Raw genomic sequence first — 22,730 nt, forward strand, 5'->3', positions numbered from 1 at the left:
GCTGCTTTGTCTTTGAGTCCTGACTGGACTCTTATGCTCTCCATTTGCTGCAAGGGGACCGATACCCCGGGTATTGGTCCTGTGAGACTCCGGTTGGTCTTAGTGTTCTCTCACTTTGTGGGGGGACAGATTTGACATTTAGGAGCAGAGGGTCCTTTTCTTGGGCGGCAGCGGCCTCGGGTTTCATACCAAACATCTCTAGTTCAGTGAAGCCATCAAGTAGCTGGGGAACTTGTAAACACCAGTGTCCAGCACATGTACTTAAAAATGGCTTCCCTGTTCACTTCTAATATCTAAAAATCGACATAGACATTACAGGGGGCACACCTGCAGATATGTCCACACATGTAGTATAGTGTACCCCCATCTTAGGGCTTTAAGACCTGCTGTATGGGTGTCCTACCTATACTGCATTCAGTGTCTGCAGGCATGGCACTCAGGATGCGTGCTATGTTGTCTTCACTTTCCTCTACACCTTGACACACAGCTTACAATGGCAGTCTGTCAGTTGGTGCTGAGGGGTCTCTTAGGGCAGCACAATACGTGCTGCAGCCCTGAGAGACCCTCTTTAGCACTCCATATTCTATGCCCTAGGTACTAGGGGTACCATTTACTAGGGATTTACAGGGGGTGCTAAAGGTTTTGACAATTAAGGAACAAATGCACAGTTTTAGCTAAAGAGATTTGACACTGGGGACTTGCTAAACAGGAACCCAGTGCACTTTCTGTCAAAATTGCATCAGATACAAGCAAAAGAGCAAAAGGTTAGAGGGACCATGTCAAAAAGGGGCACTTTTCTACACTGCCCCCCATCAACTGTGATGAGTTTGATTATTTATCCAGCTAGCTGACCTTGAAATTTCAAGGGTAAACACATGACATTTTAATGCTGTAAAAGAGTCTAAGATAACTAGATAATTTATAGTGTTTTTCTCTGCCAGCAGCAGAGGAGGGGAGTCATTAAAGTACATGGATTTTTAGGTCTGGCTTGACAGTGCAACTGCCACCTGACTACACCAATATTCTTCTATACTTCTTTGCTTCCACAAAAATACATTTACTTGTAATGATTCACATTACCGTACAACATTCCTTTAAAGCCAGACCTATTGGCATTGCCAAAGCTTGATTGAGTTTGTGTTCACCTCAGAATGAACCCAAGCGTATTTAATATGAGCCTGGTATAACGCTGAGTGATTAAAACTCTTACTGCCGAAATCTTGGCATAATTAGAAAAACAGACTGTAAAAAGTCAAAGAACTGAAAAGCAGGGAGATTCAATTCAGAGTTTCAAATCAGAGTCTAACCCTCCTGAGGCTGGTAAATGGATACCATAAATTGATGATTTCAAAACAGCTGCTATTTTCAGTGCTGCAAAATGCTGAATTCTAGGGTATTCACTCATGAGGGACAATGGACAGTCAAGGTGCAAAGATTGCTCAAGAGAGAAAATCAATGGCTTTGTTGCAGACATCGAGAGAGGCAGCTTCACATCTGCTGGCAATTGAAATTACCTATGACCACAAGTATATTCAAATCACACCATTATAAGATATTGATATGGTGCTATTTCAATACTCATTAATATGCAGTGTAATATATAACCACTCAAACTGAAATGTAAGGACTGAATGTAATAGGTGCAGAGATATATGAATTAGTATCAGCTGCTTCCAGAAGCCCAAAATCAATGGCTAAAACCCAGAATGTTTATTTGACCAACCGCATATGGAACAATTTCGACCACATTCCAACTTACATCATGTAGATCAGTTATGCAAAATACCACAATTTCTTCTTTTTTCTAACCAAATGAAAGTACAATGTTAATAAACCACAAAGCTTTGAGAACAAATATTACAACATGAAATACCAAAAATACATGCACGTACGTTTCACTCCAAACTTGTAAAAAATCAATTAGAAAATAAAAGGATTAACAAAAGCTTGTCAATTCTATTAATTGTGTGCCCTTTTACTTCTTGCATCTGTTAATGTTTGAACCCTCTCTAATACTTGCCCTTTTCACTATTTCCGTCTTGTCCACCTAATCCAACCTCCAAACATTCCACCAGGGGTCACTTAAAAATTCACAAGCATTAGTGTAAACTTCCAGCACCTCCACAAGCTTCCCAAACTTTGATAGTTCTTTACATACAAAGGATCCTTAACGCTAACTCAATCTTACGATTGAACCCTACTCTCTTTTTTGAGTTATCTTTTTCTAAACATATGTTCCCTTCATCTGCTTTGGATCATCTCTCTAACACCACCTTCTTTCTTCCTCATACTCTCTCACTTCCTCAACCAACACTGTGTAAGCTCCTCATGCCTTCGAAATGAGCTGTTCCAGTCGCACTGTTTGGTGGTGTTCTATACAACAAAATCACACTACACACATTTTTACCCACTACCATACACCTCTCAACCCCCACTATATGGACTAAACCATAACCTTTGTTGAATCTCTCAACTTAACAAATGGCTTGAGGTTAATTAAGTGTCATCCTCAAATTAAATACTCCACATTGTTTCAAAAGGCTCTCCATTTTAAACTGAATACAATTGTCTATGATAATAGTTCTAGGAAAACCTTCTTTCACAAACACCTATTTAAAAATATGCAATCAATTGCGCTTACATGCTCCGCTTCAAAACTTTATCTTGACCCACCTAATTAAATAATAAGTTATACGTAGGATGTGCCTTAAGTGTTCAGCAGCATAATACATGCTCCCTAAAAATCGACACCAAACTTCTTATATCCCCTGTCTCGACCCTCTACAGCCTTCAGTCGCGCAGTGCCAGTCAGCAAAAAATGCTCATCTCCAGCACTGCGTACTTCACACCTCCATACTGTCTTGTTCACATCCTGATCAATCCATGGAATCCTATATTGCTCTCTTATCATCCTTTTGGTTATCATCATTCCTACATAAAATGTGTATGATTCACTTATAATCTTTTCTCGCAATGCACAAGGAGAAATTAGTTATCAAAGCATGGTTTTCTGCAACCTTCAAATAACCTTATAGTAGCAGTTCAAGATGTTTCTCTCTTAACTCAATGATCATCCTAGGTCTTACCTCCCTCAACACTACATTTATGTCCAGTAATACAAACCACTCCTCTTAACTGCAGCATATGACCACATCTATCAAGCCTTTATCCACTGCCTCCTTTTCTCAAGCTGCATCTTAATTATTTAAGGGTAACTCTAAAAGGCATCATGCCCTCAGATATTTACACACAAATATATATTCCACCTGGTAATTGAATTGTAACATAACAGTCTAGCTACCTTGTTATGGAGATACCAGTTCTATTTCTATATAAGATATCTACGGGCAGTCTGTGATGTGCCCTCAGAACAACATGTCTTCCCCACAAATACTCTTCAATATTTCAAATCACCTATAACTAGCAATATTGTTTTTTCAGTCACCAAATATCTCTTCTCTATTTCGCATTACAGGATGCATAACATATAGTATGTCCCCTTTGCACATCTTTGAGTTAGAATAGCACCCAGCACACACACACTTGTTTAAACTAGGACACTAGTGACCCTACCATGTACATGTGTTTGCAAAACAGGTGTCGCCAGAATCTATTCCTCTGTTACTGTTGAACTTAAGCGGACAGTAATATATTTATAAAGATATCAACCCTTGTTTGAGAAGGACCTAAAGCATTCTGAGATATTTAACAAATTCCAGGAGAACATGGCATATATTTAAAAGAAATCCCAATAAATAAAACCAGTCCTTTTCTATATCAGATTGAGGGTGCTGCCATAATTCCTGCAACTAAAATCTGGTCTGTTTCACCAATTTGCCTCAAGAAAGTCTTGGTTAATCTACTTCCCTTGTGCCAGAAGGATAAGTTGCTTGCTTTCGGTAACACTTTTCTGGGGGGATACTACAACTTAGAGCAGATTCTTCACCTTACTATACTCAAGAAGCAAAAAGGATCCCAAATACTATATCTAATGCTAGATGGTATCCTCTGGCTCTGTGTTGACCCACCACCACTCTGGAAATGTTGGAGCAGAGCCCTACTTGTGTGCCAATGTCAGATTCCTGTTTTTTCCCTGTCTGCGCCCTCAAACTCAGAGCAAAGGCAATAATTAGTACCATTGTACTGAATACCAACTTCGGCCTTTTTTAGATTTCAAAAAGAGGCCACTCCAGAGAATGGGAGGTATGAGGAAGGTGAGGAATCTGTAGTTGGATGGAGTAGCTAACAATAAGAGTGTTACAGAAGTAACATCTTGTTCTGATGGATGCTTCCAACCATAGATTCTTTACATTAGACTAGATATCAATGTGGAGGATCAGTGGAGGGGACTCCGATCAGAAAATCTTGAAGGACCAAACGGAAAATGTATTCCTGCCGCACCGAACAGTCAAAGAAGAAGTAATTAGTGAACATGTGCACTTACGCCAACATGGCAATTTGGAGCTATGTCAAGGACGTGCAATCCATATGACAATGCAGTATCAGCCTTAGCCCTGGTGGAATGGGCTCCTTATTGGCCAGTGTGGGGCAGATGCTAATGGAGAGGACAAGCTACTTCACCTGGGTCCTCTTTTGCACAGCATTCCCTTACTCATATGAATATAGGTGTAGAATAAACAGATTTGAGTGAGAAGTCTGCTCGTTTATTGAGATCAGAGCTCCTTGCAGGAGGTCCTGATCGGAAGACAGATGCTCATACCAAGAAAGGTCTGGGTACTACATTTGACATGCCACAAAGATGATGGGCCTGGTCATTTTTTATCTTCTTCAGAATATTGGGCATGAGAGGCAGGGCAGCAAGGTACCACCAAACACCATTTTCCTTTCTTTTGAATATTCACTTCTTATTTCAGAGACCCAACCTCGACAGTGGTAAAAAATAATTTTTGAAAAGGAGTGCATGACGGTCCAAAAAGAATTTCCAAAGAGAAATGAATCCAACAAATGTTACAAAGCCAATATTAATTCTACTATTATTATAAAAAAAATATCACTAATGATGTTTGGAAAAATAAAAAGATGATGAAATTCATGACTATCCTTTAGCGAAAGGCAAAGTGGCTAGAAAATTACTGTATGAGAAGCCCAAGGAATGAGGTAGCAAATGTTTTAATTAATTTCTTTGTATGCAATACATTAACTCGCTAGGGGTAGAATGATAACATTATTTGCAAGCAAAAGAAGTCTTAGTTACTTAAATCAGGACTGGATTTGCTGCTATGCTCCGATTGTGGAGGAGGGAGGGACACATGTGATTCTATGAACGAAACCAATGCTGGAGAACTGGAGTTTCAACATCTTCTACAGACTCATATGCTTGACACAAAAAATCAAGCAATATATTGCATTCGAAAATAAGTGGTGAAACATGCAGGCTAAGTGCAGAGTAGACATTCAATAATGACGGTTAGGGTTAAGACCAGGTATGCACTTCAGATTGATCAGGATCGTACATGTCGCCGGTGCAGCTTTACGATCTATATACTTTGTGAAATAAATAAGATCATCTATTGGATTGAAGCAGTATCATTTGGAGCTAAGCGACACCATTGTTAACTGGATTTTGTTGTTCAATGGTGTTGATGATTGAACCTCAAGTTTTGTATGGTATGATTGAGCCTTATATAAATTCGGACCAATTAAGAGTGAAGCCCTGATGATGTCCAAGTAGGACGAAACGCGTAGGCTCTGTTAAAGTGACTTTCACTTCATGAACATTGAGATATTGGCTGTGTTAAAGTGATTTTCACTTCATGAACATTGAGATATTGAATTGGATATATCTTTATCTGTTGGATAACCTCGGATCTTGGAATAAGATTGCAATAAAAATAGTTGGACTACAGTATTGGACTGAAAGATTTTTCTTGAATTTGGCGCTCCTTCCCTTCATATACAAATCTAAGTGCAGAATAGGTTGTTACAATCAAGTTGAGGTAGTAGTGCTTCGTGATAGTGTGCTTGCTTTTTCATGCAACTATGCTGCAGATGTCCAGGAGCAGAACTCCCACATACAGAGCAGTTGTCATCAAAATGCTTACAGAATAAGCCCTCAACCAGTCCTGAAGCTTGAGCCTACTGCGGGAGAAAGTGATACAGGTATAGATCCAGCAGCCAACAAACTGCTGAGATAGGTGGCAGCCCCGGTATGGACATGAAAAGAGCTGATCAGAGGGACGTATGTTCTTTGTTCAGTCCATGTAAAATTTGATGCACCTATAAACAACCAATAAATGCTGATATAGTTGACTTTGGAATTAAAGAAAAAACAATTATTGGTTCATTCAGATGAAAATGTGAGGATACCTTGGGAATGAATAAACAATTGATGTGTGAGAGGACTTTGTCCTTTGAGAAATGAAGGTATGCTTCCTTGAAGCTCAACAACTGTCCTTGCCTAGGAGTAGAGGATCTTGCCACCAGAAGTATTTGAGATGTGTCCTATGATAGGCTTAAAGCAAGGTAGCATCTGCCGGATTGAGCACTGTATGCAACTCCCATATACTGGAGGGCTTCTACAACGAGGAAAAGCCCCACAGAGGGCTTTAATGAACTGGTTGATGATCCTTTGGGAAAATAATGGACAAGAATTCTGAGTTTTTCTGAGTCTTGACATTGTCTCTAGATGAACCCTGACCGTAGAGTACTTGAATCCTTCCTGTGGCTAAATGTAAAAGGTATGGAAGCACTTACAAGGGTTACATCATGTTGGGATTCATCCCTTTATCCCTGCACCACACAGAGAAATCTTTATATTAAGGGTTGTAAGATTTTGTACTGACTGGGGAATGTGCTTACCCCAGTATTTCCCCCGTGCTCAATAACTAAGCTGTCAAGCTAAGAAACTTCAAGTCGTGGTGGAGGACATGAGTGCTGTATCAGGAAAGAATCGTGGGGTGGCACTTCAACAAAATTGGAGGTGATCAGAACAGACACACTAGGTCAGTGTCACAAAATTGGTATGGCCAGGCAGGTAGCAATCAATATCAACAATGAAAGAACTGACCCTGAATCCTGGTTAGTGGTACCTAGGTGCACAGTATAGGCATTTCTTGTTCTTCAATAAGGGGAAACAAATCCTGATTCGGGTGAACCCCCTTGCTCAAAACATGCTGTAGCAGACCCTGATCAAGCTCCCACTTGTAGCAATCTCACAGGGAGTGCCAGAGAACATCTACTTGATTGTGCTGAGCCCCTGGTAGATTCTACAAACGATAAACTTGAACTTCCAGTGCTGGCTATGACTCAACATACTGGTTTTAATACTTTTTTTAGAGAGTTCCCTGAAGGGTGTTTTTTCCCCAGTGTAGTAGATATTCAAACTTCACACAGCATAACTGCCCTAGTAGAGTAATGACACAGTAGGCAATTATAATCAGATGCAGCCCAAGATATACAGCCATAGTAATACTGCTGAGAAAGAAGCTATCTCTTGATCTGACCAAGCCAGTGAATTATTTATGTATTTTCTCCCACTCATCACCACGTTAACATAGTCAATGGAAATGTCTTTGTGACACCATTTTGTAGGGAATTATCATCTGTTAAGCCATCTTCAAATGAGATTCAGACATGACCACAGCAAAGAGTTGGCAGTCATCTAAGTGTCAGACAAGTTAAGGTTTATTGTGGACAATGGTTGTGTCAGGCCTTGACTTGGTTAGATCGGTCAGCAGCCTTCAGTAGCATCCACTACAGTATCCCTGCTCTCATGTCTAGCAGAGTTTGGCATTTGAAGCATAATCTTGAAGTGGATTTTCTCCTTTCTTTTGGGAAAAACATTCATGTACAACTATGCAATTTGTCTCAGAACCTAGGAATCTACTTTGGAGTGTCCCTTTGGGCTCCAGACCCTCCTCCCCCCAACTATTTAATTGTTCCTGCAGACACGAGCCTCCTTATCATAAGTTAGGTTTTTCCTTCCAAATATAAGTCAACGACATGCAGCTACTGATGTATGTAAGACTGGGTTGCAGTAGAGGCTGGGGGGACCAGCCAAATGCTCTAAGGGCCATTAATTGCTAAGTAAATAACAGTTCCCGGACGATAAATCCTTCAAAGATTGAGATCCCTCTTACTAATAATGCTACCAATTAGCCAGACTCCATTCCTGAGCCTCATTCTTTGAGCTCTAGCCCCTTCCCGGCATCAGCCGTAAAGAGCTTAGGAGTGCACATTGATGCCTTGCTTTTATTTATTTATTTTTCCTGAAAGGATCAAACGGTTAAAGGGACGTTTTAGTTAGGCTCAGATTTCCCTTGTACAAAACCAGTGAAATTCAGCTGCTATAGTTACCTGAGCTAACTATAACGTATGCCACGCAATGCACTGCTTATGACCTTATATATCACATCACTCATAACATGGTCAGTGACATCACTGTTTGCATCATCCAGTGAGTGTGTTTTCTGAACGTTTATGAGTCAAACATTTATACTAAGGAGGCCTAAAAAAATAAATCTCCACCACATGCAACTGCAAGTAAAATGTTATCAGATCGAGCTATTATTAGCACCTACTTGTCCCATCTGGCAAGTAAAATTAGGCAGGAAAGGAACAGGTGTTCTGATCATTTAAAAAGTGAATGAGCAATAAAGATTCCATTAAATCATGGTTTTATCTTGACACATTTGCTGTCTGTTCAAGGAAAGAGATCAAATGTCAGTTTCTCTTTAACTAATTGCAGTTTGGAAAAAGTGGTTTATTTTTCACTCTCTTGCTAGAGTCAGAGGTTTTTGTCAAGTGAGATGTCTGGATGTGACACATTACATTTAACATTTAAACAAATAGCCTGAAAATTAATATTACAAATATGTCAAAATATATCAGGAGTTACAAAAGCAAAACATTTTTGTAATTAAGACGAGTGATGCAAACAGAGTTAAATAGGAGCAAAGCAAACCAGAACAATTTACATGCTGATGTGTAAATTACACATATTTGCAGAAACTCTATTTCCAAACATTATCATTTGCACACTATATAGTTTGAGATAAAGCTGCATGTCAGTGGGAAAGTGTGTCGCCATTTCAATGTAAAATCTGCTGATTACAAATGACAGTGTGCTACCACTTCATGCTTTAGTTATGAATGTAATAAAAGAGATTTAAGAAACATTCCTCCCCCGGCCAGATGAAAACGCTGTTAATGAACTAAGAGGCAAGTCAGGGGGCATGTTTATCAAATATATGGCTAGATTTGTATCATATAAGGAAAGAAAGTTTAGTCTATTAAATCAAACAAAAGAGTTTTTTGTACAGCAGACATGCTGAACTCGCACATTTGAAGGTACTCTTATATATGATAATGAAGAAAATGGAGGCTTAATAAATTACATTATTGACCCATGATCTCATCATTTGAAACCAGTTTATGGGTAAAGAGCATTAGAAATAGGTCGAGTAGATTATTTAAGTCACTAGAACTGGAGGTCTAGTAACATTTTTATGATTTTCAAGGCCTGTCAAGCTACCACAAAAGTTAAATCAGTACACTTTGTGTACTACTAATGAGCGATACTATTTCTAATATATATTATGTGAGTGGCTGTCTGACTGTGTGTATTCATGTGTAAGTAGGTGTTTGAGTGGCTGTATGGGTATGCAAGTAGCTGTGTGAGTGGCTGTATGCGTGGGTGTGTGAATTGGTGGGTGTCTCAATGGCTGTATGAGTGAGTGACAGGGTGTGTAAGTGGCGGTATGGGTGAGTGAGATGGATGTGTAAATGGGTATCTAAGTGGTTGTGTGAGCGAATATGTGAGTGCTTGTATGAGTGAGTGAGTGACTGTTGAGAGGCTGTATGGGTGAGTGGGTGGCTGTATGGGTGAGTGACTGGTTGTATGAGTACCTGTATGGGTAAGTGACTGGTTGTATGAGTGAGTGAATGAGTGGGTGTGTGAGTGGTTCTATAGATGAGTGAGTGGTTGTGTGAGAATGTATATGGGTGTGTGCATGGGTATGTGAGTGTTTTCTGTTAGTGTATGAATGGATTTGTGGATGTTGTCATCAGTGATGTCACTGACCAGGTCATGAGTGATGTAATTTGTGAGGTCATACAATCAAAAATAAGATCCCACTTGACCTGTATTTCTTCCTCTATGCCTATACAGCGGTGGCCCAAAAAACCCTAAACAGTTGACAAACCAATTTATACAAACATTTGTTTGTTTTATTTTTATTTTTCAATTCACTTAATATTACCAATAAATACCTTTGTCACATATTAACAATAATTTCACAATATTGGACATATATGTTTTTGAAAAACACATGTAAGATACATTATGACAAAATCCTGTACACATAAGATAGTATAATCCCCAATCCTACAATCCACTCCCCCATACATTCATCAGACATGACCTACCATACCATCCATGCAAACCAAGCCACTACACACATACACAAGAAAAATACAAGTGGAAGAGATGCTCTATTTCAGCTGTTGTGGTGTAATGGTCAGGAATCACTCCTAAAAACGGTCAACGTACGTTTCGGTGTGAACATTTTTTCATCCAAACACCTTCTTCAGGACCACACAAAATAAACCTACTTCAAAAGGTGACCAGAGGGGAATAATCAGATTTATCTTGTGCTCCCCCACTATAAGTGCTTCTAACTGTCAGTAATGCTGCTGGTTGAGCATTCAACCGCTGGGGCACCTTGATTTTGGGGAGACACTTAAGATATTGGAAATGTGATATTTACAACGGTACAAGACAATACAAGAAAGATCTAAGGGTCTCATTACTGACAGTTAGAAGCACTGCCTCGGAGTGGAGGATTATTCCCCTCTTGCCACGATGTTAGCTGCTGATTTATTGTTTAAGTTTTCCTCAGTTAATGCATTAATTACTTTTTATTCTGCTCTTGAAATCTATTCTCGCACTACAGCACACTTGCGATTCGCAGGCAGTAACTTTAACGCACTGGGTTGGGACTTTCTTCAGGGTTGCCTGATGTAGAGACCCTTTGCCTGAAATGTTGGACTACCATACTGTATGCTGTATATTCCCTTTGCACTGATGGCTGCACTGGATTGTACTATTTTGCCTTCTGTGATGCTAACTAGTATGCCATCCTGTTGTATTGCATACTGTGCTATTGGTGAATAAAACCAAGATAAAGAAAAAAAGGGTTACAAACTCAACATTTGAGATAATTCACTTACATATCTGGATGATAACGAGATATTATGTAAGTGGCATTGGCACTGCTTGGGCATGGAATATATACGACCCAGTATTCCGTCACTATTTTATTTTCGACAAAGTGTAACAAAATGGAATACATCTGCTAAACATTGCCTAGAAGTGATATTTTAATCACACTGCTCTTAATAACAATCTTATCATTCTGACCTTTTAAATAAAAGAATTTCTACTTTTTTCTGGCCATAAAGGTGTAATTAAATAATCTGCTAACATGTTTAAGGGACATTCCAAGATGCCATGGATCCTTCTGGTAAAAACTATTTTTTGCCCAAAATAAAATAATGTCCTCACCTCTTTAATCCAGTGTCGGTATTGATTGACCCCAAATGTCTTTTTCATCCAGAGGCCATAAATATACCCTGAGATTCCCTTCAATACCCACTCATCTGACCTGCAAAAAAGAAAAAGAAAAAGTGTTTGTTACTGCTCCCATAACCTGAATATTATTTTGAATAACTTAATGAAAACTAAATCGAGAAAAAAAAATGAAAAATACTTTTTTCATGCATGACTACTTAAGATATTACAGTCTGCTTTAATATTATTACTTCTCACAGGTAACAAAACACCAAGATTTGATTTAACATGGGAATGAAAATATAAAGGCTTTGATTTGCTAAAAAGAGAAAGCTCAGAAACAAATGTGCATTACTCGTCTACTCTACAGCCCATATCTATGCTTGATACAAGAATAATAACAACAAAAAAGGGTTTCAGAGAACCTCTTTGGTTATAGATAAATTCTTGGATAGATTAACACCAAGCATGAGAATGAAAATAATAGTTGGATAAAAGGTTATGATTGTCATTAGACACATTTCACTGGTGGTAGACGGGTACAGCAGAAGGCAGCAGGTAGTTTTTCTCCACATGACTAAAGATAGATTCTTTCACATAAAGAGTCATGATAAGTCAACTGTTATCAATCAGTGCTAATGTAGAGGCAGAAAGGAAAAGAAGTCAGGCATCTTCAGCCAAAGGAGAGAAGGCATGCCAAAGAAGAGGTGTGTTAAAAATATGGATACACTACCATATTTGGGATATTTCTGCCCTTCTATTGGGCCAGAAGTAACACCACAGGCTCTCCTTTCTTGGCCCAACACTACCAAGGAAAAACTGTTCAAGATGCTGCCCCATAAACTTTGAGAACTGAAGAAAAGTAAAAGAAGAAAGGCAAAGGGAGAAGTGTTTAAGAGAGAGAGAGTAGATCAAAAGGGAGGGGAGAGGAGAGACATAGGGAAGTAAAGAACATGGAAGTAAGAGCGAGGAAGTGGGAAAGGAAAATGACTATGAAGAAATGTATATAGAAATTAAAGAACGTCCAAAAGTGTTGAATTTACAGTGGATTCAAATTTAAGTTGGGGGCAGCCACACAAAGTAAAGAAAAAGCCACACAAAAAGAGGTAAAAAGGTAAATTTAGCAAACATTGAAAAGTCAAGCTAAAACCTTTCAACGTGATGGACATTCACAAATATGAAGTGGGGTTAAAGAGTCAAAGGAAGAGCTACGAAGCAATACATGAGAACTATAAGAAAAGGAACAAACTGAGAGGCAAGGGAGCAGAACCCAGTAATTCACAAGGAGCTTCAAAGAAGTACTACATTTGTATCATGGCATTCTCAATTTTGGAAGGCATGGGTCATGATTTACAGCAAGATAAAATAAATTGTCTAACATCATAAAATTAACAGTATATGAAAGAATAGAACCCAGGTCTCTTGGATCCAAAGTCAGCACCATAGCCAAAGAAAAACTCTTCTTCTTCAAAGAGTGGAGGAGTTCAAATGACACAAAGACAAGGGAAAAGTCTGTCAAAGAGGGAGATACATTAGAAATAAGGGATAAATATGGTTAATAAAGAGGACCTATTTCTGAATCCATGGGCTACAAGCAGGCCATTCACCTCTTTATGTAACCCAAACTCTGTCCAATTAAGGGAAAGGACTCAGAGCTTCAACTCCCTACAGAGGCTTAACAGCTCAAATTTTGTACTGCAGTGTGGGGGACACTACTCTGTGAACATTGACTATTGAGGATTCCCAGCCTGACAAAATCGAGCTTTCAAGCATGCATATTTGAGAAAGATAGAAAAATATAATGGTGAAGAGCATAGTTGTACAAGACCTTTTTTACAACCTGCCTTTAAAAAATTGAGGAAAACTTAAAGATATCAAAATGTGTCTTTTATTCTTGGCTGTGTGCACATCATTTTTAGTTGTGGCTAACTTTGGGGATCGTTAGATAACATAATGCTAAATAGGGATGGTGTTCATTTCATGGCTACTGCAATGTTCAATGAAATTCTATACATACTCACCAGGACATCCTGGATATGAAGCAGCCAAAAAACTGCTGTGCCAAAGCTTCAGCCAAACATCGTCTAGTCAACGGAGTCTGGTCAATAATCATTGCACTGTGCAACAAGTTAGTACTGCATTGAAAGAAATCTAAGGTTAGAAGAGGAACATTGTAAGGCCTTGGTGTTAAACACTCAATGTTAATAATTCAGGTGTTACCTTGAACCTGTCCCTTCCTTTAAACATGAGGAACCCACATTAGAAAATCACAAGTTCAAGCAAGCATAAACTATGAATTTTCTGCACCCTTATACCTACATTCCTTTCTGTCCGTTCTGCAAAATTATACACCTTGTGGTCACTTCCAAATTGCCCTTTGCAATCTTCCACCTAACTTCACCCTAGTTGTGTGGATACAGACATCCACCTTTTCCACAGTTTTTTGTTTTATTTTAATACAATTTAAACCCTTAAAAATACCTTCACCTGAAAGCCTTCCATTCCATTTTCTCTACCACTGTGAAACCTTTTGCTTTGAAACAGAACTACATCAGCAGTGCATTAGATGTACTTTTTATTTTTTTCTCCATTGACCATACGTCACCATGGAACTGAGAATGGCTAAGTGCAGTTATGAAACATAAAAACAAATCTAAAATTAATAATTGGTTATCTGCCCAGTCCAGCCTTGCAATGCTGAAATTAGTCACCTTCTTCAAACCTGTATGTGAATTAACTTCTTTAGAAGCATATGCCTATTTTTTTGCTTTTCTATACCATTCCTTGTAGCAAATTTTCTGTAGTATTCTGGGTTTAGTATTTATGTTACTGCACTTCTCTGCTTCTAGCTACTCAGCCAGTGTGAGTGTTCCAGATTAGAATGTGAGTGTGATTGACTTTGATGGAATGCTTGTGTGACTGGTATGAGGGTTGGCAGTTGGAGTATGGGCTGAGTAGCTAGGAGGCTGCTCCTGGTGGGGCTGCTTGTTCCAGCATAATACTTCCTGTAAACTTATTTATGGCTTAATAAACCTACTTCTAATCTCAACCACAGCTGCCTCGGCTACATCCTTACTAGTATGTATGGACCTGCATACTAAATTATTTTTGGCGACGATCTGGAGACTTTCCTGCGCAAACTATGCCTATTTACAAGAGTTGGGAGTGTCCTGCAACTGAAGTGGAACAAGCATCTATCATCACAAAATAAGGAACCTCTACAAGCACGTTTAGTAGCCCCACCAGTGCCAACACACCAGGCAGCCCTAGCAAAAGCGTGTTTTCAAGTCATCTTGAACAAGGTTTCTGCGCAGAAAATCACCTAAGTGACGCAGAAGGAAAAACGTCTACAAGCAGTTTCAGCAAAGAACTTGTCCTTGAAGTTACAGCAAAGAACTTGCCCTTGAAACCAAGGTAATCGATTATTTTTCTGATTTAAGAGACTTGTGCTAAGAAAAGTCTTTCTTTTACTAAAAAAGACTCTCATTCATCTCAAGATGTTGGATGTGTTACCATCTTCGTGTGAGAGTTGTCTGTACTAGCGCCCACTGTCGCTGCAATGTAAACTTTGTGTCCCCATCTTTACTGCATCGAGTATTAAGCAGCTATTTGTACTATGTGCCAGCACCTCTGCCGCTTGTGTTAAAATTTGTCTGCCCTTTTCCTGTGGCCGTACTTTATGTTGCTTAGCGCAAGGAAAGCGCACTAAATTTATATGAGACACTTTAACTTCGAGTAACGTGAGGCGGCTAACTGCTTACTTGGAGCCGTTTTTCCGTTGGTGAGGAGCTCTTTTCATCTCCTCTGTCAGCTCGCTTTGGTGACGCATTCGAACCCTGCAGGAGGGTTCAGTGAAGAGCAAGCGTCGTGTACACGTCAGCACTCCAACGAATACCGCATCGTGTTGACGCATTCCTAGCTACGCTGTCTTTTGTGCTGCTGTCAGACGTCTCACAAGAGGGGCGTGCCTGCAGCCATCCGGCACAGCGCAAAGTGCGTGCATCCTTCCGATGTTGATGCCGCTGGAGTGTTTTGAAACCGGAAGTGCTTTGAGGTATTAATTTGCTCTGTGCCTTTTGCTCGCCACGTTTGTTCTTTGCCTCGGTTGTCTTGTGCCACTGCACTTGTTCGTGGTCGATTTTTCACATCCGTGTCTCAAGCATGGGAATGTTTCATTTTGCCAGTAGCTTCCTCCTGGTTGTTCATCAAGCTCAGCGAGCTCAAGTGCCTGCAGCTCCGGACTGACTGCTCTTCGTTTGTGCACACCGACTCAGCCTTGTGTTCTTATGCGCTCAAATTGACCTTCGACACCTCAGTTCTTCCGTTGTTGGCTATTCTACCCAGTTTGTTGTCATTAGTCATGAGTTTTCTTCACGCATTGTCAAACATCGTTTGGGCCATGTGTTCTTTTCAGGAATCTCCCCAGCAGCAAGGTACTGTTTCATAATCTTCTGGTTTCTGTCACGTGTGTTTGAAGACTATTGAAGTCTATTTCTCAATCTTCGTTCTACGTGGTACAGTTTGTGTAAGCTAAGCTCCTGCACATTGCTACTTGAAATCCTTCAACTGAGTTCATTGCCACGTTTCGTTTCAATCTTCTATGGGCATTTTTCCTGTTTAAAAGTACTTTGTTCTGCTGCCATGTGGTATTTCCGTGTACCTGACATCATGCCTGTCTATCTTCGCGGTGACAGGCACACCTATGACTGTGGTTAATTTTGTGCATATTTTATATAACTTACAGAATGCTCAATTTTTGAAATGTATTAGAAATGTGACATTTTACTTTCGTTGGGTTCTCTCACCTTTATGTCTACACTGCATTTACGCTTGTGTCACTTTTCATTTGTGGGTTCTCTCACCCTCTTCGTTTAGGGTTCACTCACACTTTCTTTTTCACTGTTTTAGTTTGGTACATGAGTTCTCCCACTCATGTTTGCGCTAAGTATTAGTTAAGGGTTCTCTCACCCTCATTTGCATTATTGTATCCCTGTTTTTGGGATGGGTTTAGGTCGCGATCCTATTTCCCCTCATGGTTTTACCATATGTTAACCCTCATGTCTGGGTTATTGGGTCTAGTCTTTGTTTCCGACTTTGCCTTCTCTACCTGTGTTGGACACCCTTGTTGTTCGTTGATTGCGTGCATGTCGCACTGTGCGAATTTCTCTTTTGTGTCCAGTGTGTAAGATGCCCTGTGCATCACATTTTTGTGTGTAGTCATTATTTGGCTCACTTTGTCTTGTGTAAGCTTATTGTGCTTCACTTTTCCTATGTGTTTGTTAGACACATTGTGCTGCACCTTTTCGTGCCGCTGGTGTTTTTGGTTATGTCCTTTTAACACCTTCGTCTATGGGTAGCCCCATATTTTGAGTGTCCCTCACATGAGGAGTGGAATTGTTTTGCCACATTGTGCTGCACTTTATCGTGCTGCGTGTGTTTTCTTGGGTAGCCCCATATTTTCAGTGTTCCTCACATGAGGAGTGGAATTGTTTTGCCACATTGTGCTGCACTTTATCGTGCTGTGTGTGTTTTCTTGGGTTTGTCCCTGGTTACACCTTTGTTCATGGGTTAGTCCCATGTCTTCTTAGTTCCTCTCTTGAGGAGTGGCCTTGTTTGCCACAGTCTACCTTCGTGAAGACGTTTTCTTCATGTTAGGTCTTGCTCATTTGTTGTTTGTGAGTTCGTCTCTCATATTTCATTTTTCTTTTTCTTCAGTATTAAAGGAGGAGGATGGTGTCAGTTTTAGTGTCTACTGTCTCTTTCTTCCTTCTTTCTTGGCTTTTGTCTATTTACCCTCTCGTGGTGTGAAGTCCTTCTCATCCCTGGGTTTACGGATACATTTTACGGTTGTATACTCTGTTTGTGGATAGTTTTCTTCTTCGCTCTCTGGTTCTCTTTTGTTTTCCAATTCGAGAGGGAGAGGATGTGTAGTATTCTGGTTTTAGTATTTATGTTACTGCACTTCTCTGCTTCTAGCTACTCAGCCAGTGTGAGTGTTCCAGATTAGAATGTGAGTGTGATTGACTTTGATGGAATGCTTGTGTGACTGGTATGAGGGTTGGCAGTTGGAGTATGGGCTGAGTAGCTAGGAGGCTGCTCCTGGTGGGGCTGCTTGTTCCAGCATAATACTTCCTGTAAACTTATTTATGGCCTAATAAACCTACTTCTAATCTCAACCACAGCTGCCTCGGCTACATCCTTACTAGTATGTATGGACCTGCATACTACATTTTCCCTACTGTTCAAGCTACGTATATATATCAGAGGCAACCAGAAAAAAAGTGGGTGGCTATGAAATGATATCTCTATTTAATCCCTGTTCAATACAAATTTAAATGACGTTAGATGTGAAGCCTTGCAGTGATCATGATCTCTCCCACCCAGTGCTACTCAGTAGATTACAGGAAGCAGGCATAACTGGAACAGTACTAAAGTGGCTTACTTCGTTCCTCACAAATAGAACGTTTTAGGTATGTGAGGAAGGTATACTATCAGAAAACGACACCTTGTAATGTGGGGTCCCGCTGGGATACTCACTAAGTCCCATCACTACTCAATCTGCATGTCCTCTCACGGACTAAATCATACAAACCTACGCTTTCTCTACAACACTGTATGCTGACGACACTTAGATTGCCATCTCACTCTCCAATCAAATAGATAGTACATCTAACCATCTCAACAACTGCTTTAAAGAGGTGCTATATTAGATAACAGAAAGCAGTTTCAAACTAAATGGGGAGAAAATTGAGGGAGGTGGCTAGAATTGAATTGGCCTGACTCTCTTGCCAATCAACCAACTCCTAAGAATCAGAAGTCAAGATCCTGGAGAGGTACAGCTTGATAACAAGCTGTCAATGGCAAGTCAAGCAAACAAAATGGTATACAGCTGATTTGGCCTATTAAGGACCTTGAGAAAGATCCTGGGATGGCTGCCAAAATCCTCGAGAAGGATTACTGGGACGTTTTTTTGCTTTACAAGGTTGGAGCTTTTCTAACTTCAATTGAGTTCATCAATCGTCCATACTATATTCTGTTTGATGCACTTGCATTGCTTCCACAATCAATCTTAATTTTTGTCCTCTAACCTTAAATTCCTACACACTTATAGAACGTTTTCTAATTTACATCATCATTTATATGCATTTTATTAATCTGTTCATATTTAGTTTTCTAAGCAGTTGCGCCCCTTGAGTAGATGTTACAGCTCCCTGGGGTTCCTGGACAACAGGTTAAAAAACGCTGTGATAGAGTATCCACCAGAAGGAGCGCTCCTGAAGGTAAGTAACGTGCCCTTCTGATAGCTACTTCTGACTGCAGATTTCTCACTGTGAAAATCTTCTTCTGCAATTGCAGAACCTGGTGATGCAATAGAATGGTGTTGCGGGGGAGTTCTAGAGAAGGCTATCAGTTGAAGAAGCTGGAGGTTACTATGAAGCTGTAAAGATGTACTTGTGAATAAACAAGCTTTTACTTACTACCACTGTGTGCGTGGTTACTACAAATTTTGGTGAAGAGCGATCTGTGTACGGGGTGGAGGTTACTCTGCGCAGAGTGCAGAACCTGTAAATGTTTATGATATGTCATTGCAAATGTTACCGAACCATTTTACGCCCAGACTTAGTGTGGTTTTTGAAAGGCATACGTTTTTTTGCTGATCACAAGCTCATGATGAGGACATAATGACTTATGTTGTAACATTACGAGGTCTGGCAGTAACATGTAAATTTCAAGGTTTGATGGAATCTCTAATTCGTGACCAAATTATAAGATGTGCCAGAGACAAGAAAGTTAAAGAGAGACTTCTATCTTTGGATCCACGTTGGACGAGGCAGTACAGATTGCCAGGTGCATGGAGCACACCGCGGTTTGGATGAAGGAGATTGATAAGGGAAAACAGAGTGTGAAATCTCCAGAAAAAGAGGTCGTTGCACTTGACGTACAAGAAGTTACGATGAAAAAGTCTACTAACGCAGTAGTGCCTAATACAGATAGAGTGGGAGAAAGAAGAAAAATCATGTGTTACAGGTGTGGTTGTCCTGGGAACATTGCTTCTAGCTTTGCATGCAGGGCAAGAAACATGACGTGTAGATCATGTGGGAGGAAGGGACACTTAGCTAAGGTGTGCAGATCGAAGTGACAAAATCCAAGCATGAAAGTAGTAGAGAACTTTGGAGAAGTTCAGGAAGAAATTGTGCTATCTATTGATGAATATGACATTTCTAACCAAGATTTCAAGGTGCAAAGCAATGAAAGTACGAGTATAAAACCGGAAAGTGCAGGAAAACTAGAAAAGCCTCATTGTAGTTTTAAGGAGGGGAGAGTATGTTTTCCATTATTATGTACATATTATTTAGAGGTTGAATCCTGTAGTCATGAATTCAAAATGCCACTTCAAATAATAAGGTCGCTCCAGTTTTGGAAAAGAACATTTTTATTGGTGCAAATTCGACATTGACAGCCGACACGTGTTTCGCCCTCTGTGGCGATTGGCGCCAGGGCTTTCTCAAGGCTGTAAGAATAAAGGAAGATGTAGGTTTCAATAGAGAGTGCTAGTTGAGATACTTGACCCCAAGAGAAAGTGTGATTAAGTGCAAGCAAGAAAACGAAAACCGCCAGCGTAGAAACAACCTTCGCATTTTGGGGGTTCCCGAGGCGGCAGAGGGGGAAGACACCCGTACCTTCATAATCAATCTTTTTCGCGACTCCCTGCCTGAGCTCTCAGCTGGAATTGGGATGCTGAAACCCAACGGGCCCATCGTATGCCATTCACTCTGAAGACCCCCGCGAAACCTGGAGCCTACCCCAGAGCTATTCTAGTTTTCTTTGGCAACTTTTTGCTCAGGCAGGCAATCTTCGAAAAAGCTAGACCAGAAGCCAAGCGTACCTCCAAAGGAATATCATATTTCTCACGCCCAGACTTTTGCCATTCAACAGTCGAAAGAAGATGGAGGCTACGCCAACTCATAAAACCGTTTCAGGACCAAAAAGCTCTGGTCTATCTTAACAATCCAGCACGGCTCAAGGTTATCTATGGGGGGCAGACTAAGTTCTTCGTTTCTCAAATTAAAGCAAAGGAATACCTAGATGGCTTAAAGTATTCGAACATCCTTGATAACATTGCTTTAATCGGGATCATCAAGTTGTGTATATACACTAAGGGTCTCTGACAACCACTTCCTGAAAATCAACAAAATTAATTGATATGAGATATATATGTTGACTGATAGTAAAATTAACGTTTCTATAGCAAACCGATATTAGTACTGTAATATTGATAGGATTTATTAAGGATGTCGTTTAGTGGGATCTTGTTTTTTTTTTTTTGAGAGCTGGCCAGGTAGGCTGTTAGAGCAGTAGCTCGGACATAATTTATTCACAATTATTTTTTTTATTTCCTACGTATAATATGTTCTCGTATATATTCTAAATTCTTTTTTTGATATCAAGTCTTAGTCGGGACCAGATAACATGTTGCACCTTCATTGGTTTTTTTTAGACTCCAATGGAGTCTTTTTGCCTTATATTGGGCGCAAGGGGGAGGGGGAGAGAGGGGGGGGGGGGGGGGCAGGGGATGAAAACTTTGAAAAAAAACAAACAACTCCAGCTATAGAAATAAGAAAAGAGACAATATTAAGCCAAAACCACAACATTACATTAGCAGTATGCACAACGGTAGGGAACACAACATCTCAACTTAATAACATCTACTTACACATCGCCTTGAATAATGGTACCAAATATACATTATTATGGGGAGGATAACTATATGTAGCTGGAATATTGCAGGGCTATACGACAGAGACAAGCGGGGCGAATGAGTGAGATAATTAAACATAACTCTTTCGTCATAATATGTCTTTCCAGAAACTCACCTGCCCTGGGAGAAGAGAAGTTTATTAAAAATTCAGGGATATAATGTTTTATCAACCACTACTCAAACCTCAAATACCCGCGGCGTAGGTATACTTGCTAAAAACTTTATAGGAAAACCCATACGTCAAGCTGCCGATCACCAGGGCAGATGGGTTATTATTGAGCTTGCCCTAGTCTAATCCTTTGCTCAGTTTATGGATCAAACCTGGACGATCCCTCCATTTTTGAGACCTTAGAATTAGAGTTAGCCTCCTGGTCAGGACCACTTCTATTTTGCGGAGACTTTAATATCTAGTTCGATCACCTATTTAATGACACAAAAAAAAGAAAATATATCGGCCGGAAACCCAAAGTATTTAATGCAATTAGCTTACTTAGAGATAGTTATAATCTAGTTGATATTTGGACCCTTAAAAACCAAAGGGATCCAGGTTACACATATTTTTCACATCCCCATAATAAATATGCCAGGATCGACTATATATTCACAACACGCGATATTTCTGGCCAAGCAACAAATATTAAACACCCTAAACTAGTCTCTGACCACAATGCCCTTGTTCTTACGCTTGAACTAACCTGTCCTGGCAGAAAACGCTCCGCCTGGACATTTGACAGGAAACTTTTGGTCAATAGGGACTATATCAACTTTATTAGAAACTGGGCCCAGGATTTTTTTGATATCAATCGATATAGCGCCCCCAGAATTGTTGTATGGGACTGCTTTAAGGCTGCCCTTAGGGGGGAAACTGCTAGCTATGTCGCAAGAGTTAAAAAACAACATACCACTGAATACAGCCAAAAGATCAGGGAGCTAGCTAGGTTAGAAGCAGATCACATAACACTAATAGCACAAGGGGCGATGGAAAAGATACAATGCGTCAAATATTAATACTTAAAACCGATTTGAATAAGGGTCAGACTCAGAAATCTGCAGAAATCTTTAGCGTCAACCAAAGAAACTTATGAAAATGGAGAAATAGTGGGTAAACAACTGGCCTTACATACTAGACAGAAGATCTCCTATAATACAATTCCATCTATAAAAATAAATGATCTTGTACATAAACAAACGGAGGATATTGTCGAGGTTTTCCAGCACTATCATCAACAACTATAACAGAATGATACTTCTGTCAATCGGGATGAAACAAAAAAAAGTTTTTAAAGGACTTTATAACCTCCGCAGACAGGAGTCTAGATAACCTCACTAAAAATGATCTAGAGAAGGAAATCACACCAATAGAACTTGAACTGGCTCTGGCTGAATTGTCCTCCGGCAACGCTGCAGGCCCTGATGAAATTCCGCTCGAACTATATAAAA

The 22,730-nt window shown here is 39.9% G+C and overlaps 1 protein-coding gene across 2 annotated transcripts in view; it reads right to left on the minus strand.

Annotated features, from left to right (window-relative positions):
- Positions 1 to 22,730, minus strand: part of TAF2 (TATA-box binding protein associated factor 2) — a 765,870-nt gene that overhangs the window by 538,534 nt on the left and 204,606 nt on the right. For both annotated transcript variants that reach the window (XM_086966160.1, XM_086966159.1), the window contains exons 8-9: positions 13,552 to 13,665; positions 11,525 to 11,624 (exon numbers count right to left, since the gene is read on the minus strand). In XM_086966160.1, coding sequence (XP_086822286.1) covers positions 11,525 to 11,624; positions 13,552 to 13,665 — 214 coding nt within the window. The remainder of the gene's footprint in view (positions 1 to 11,524; positions 11,625 to 13,551; positions 13,666 to 22,730) is intronic.

Source organism: Lissotriton vulgaris, chromosome 4_1 (assembly GCF_964263255.1).
Source record: "Lissotriton vulgaris chromosome 4_1, aLisVul1.2, whole genome shotgun sequence".
Taxonomy (NCBI): domain Eukaryota; kingdom Metazoa; phylum Chordata; class Amphibia; order Caudata; family Salamandridae; genus Lissotriton; species Lissotriton vulgaris.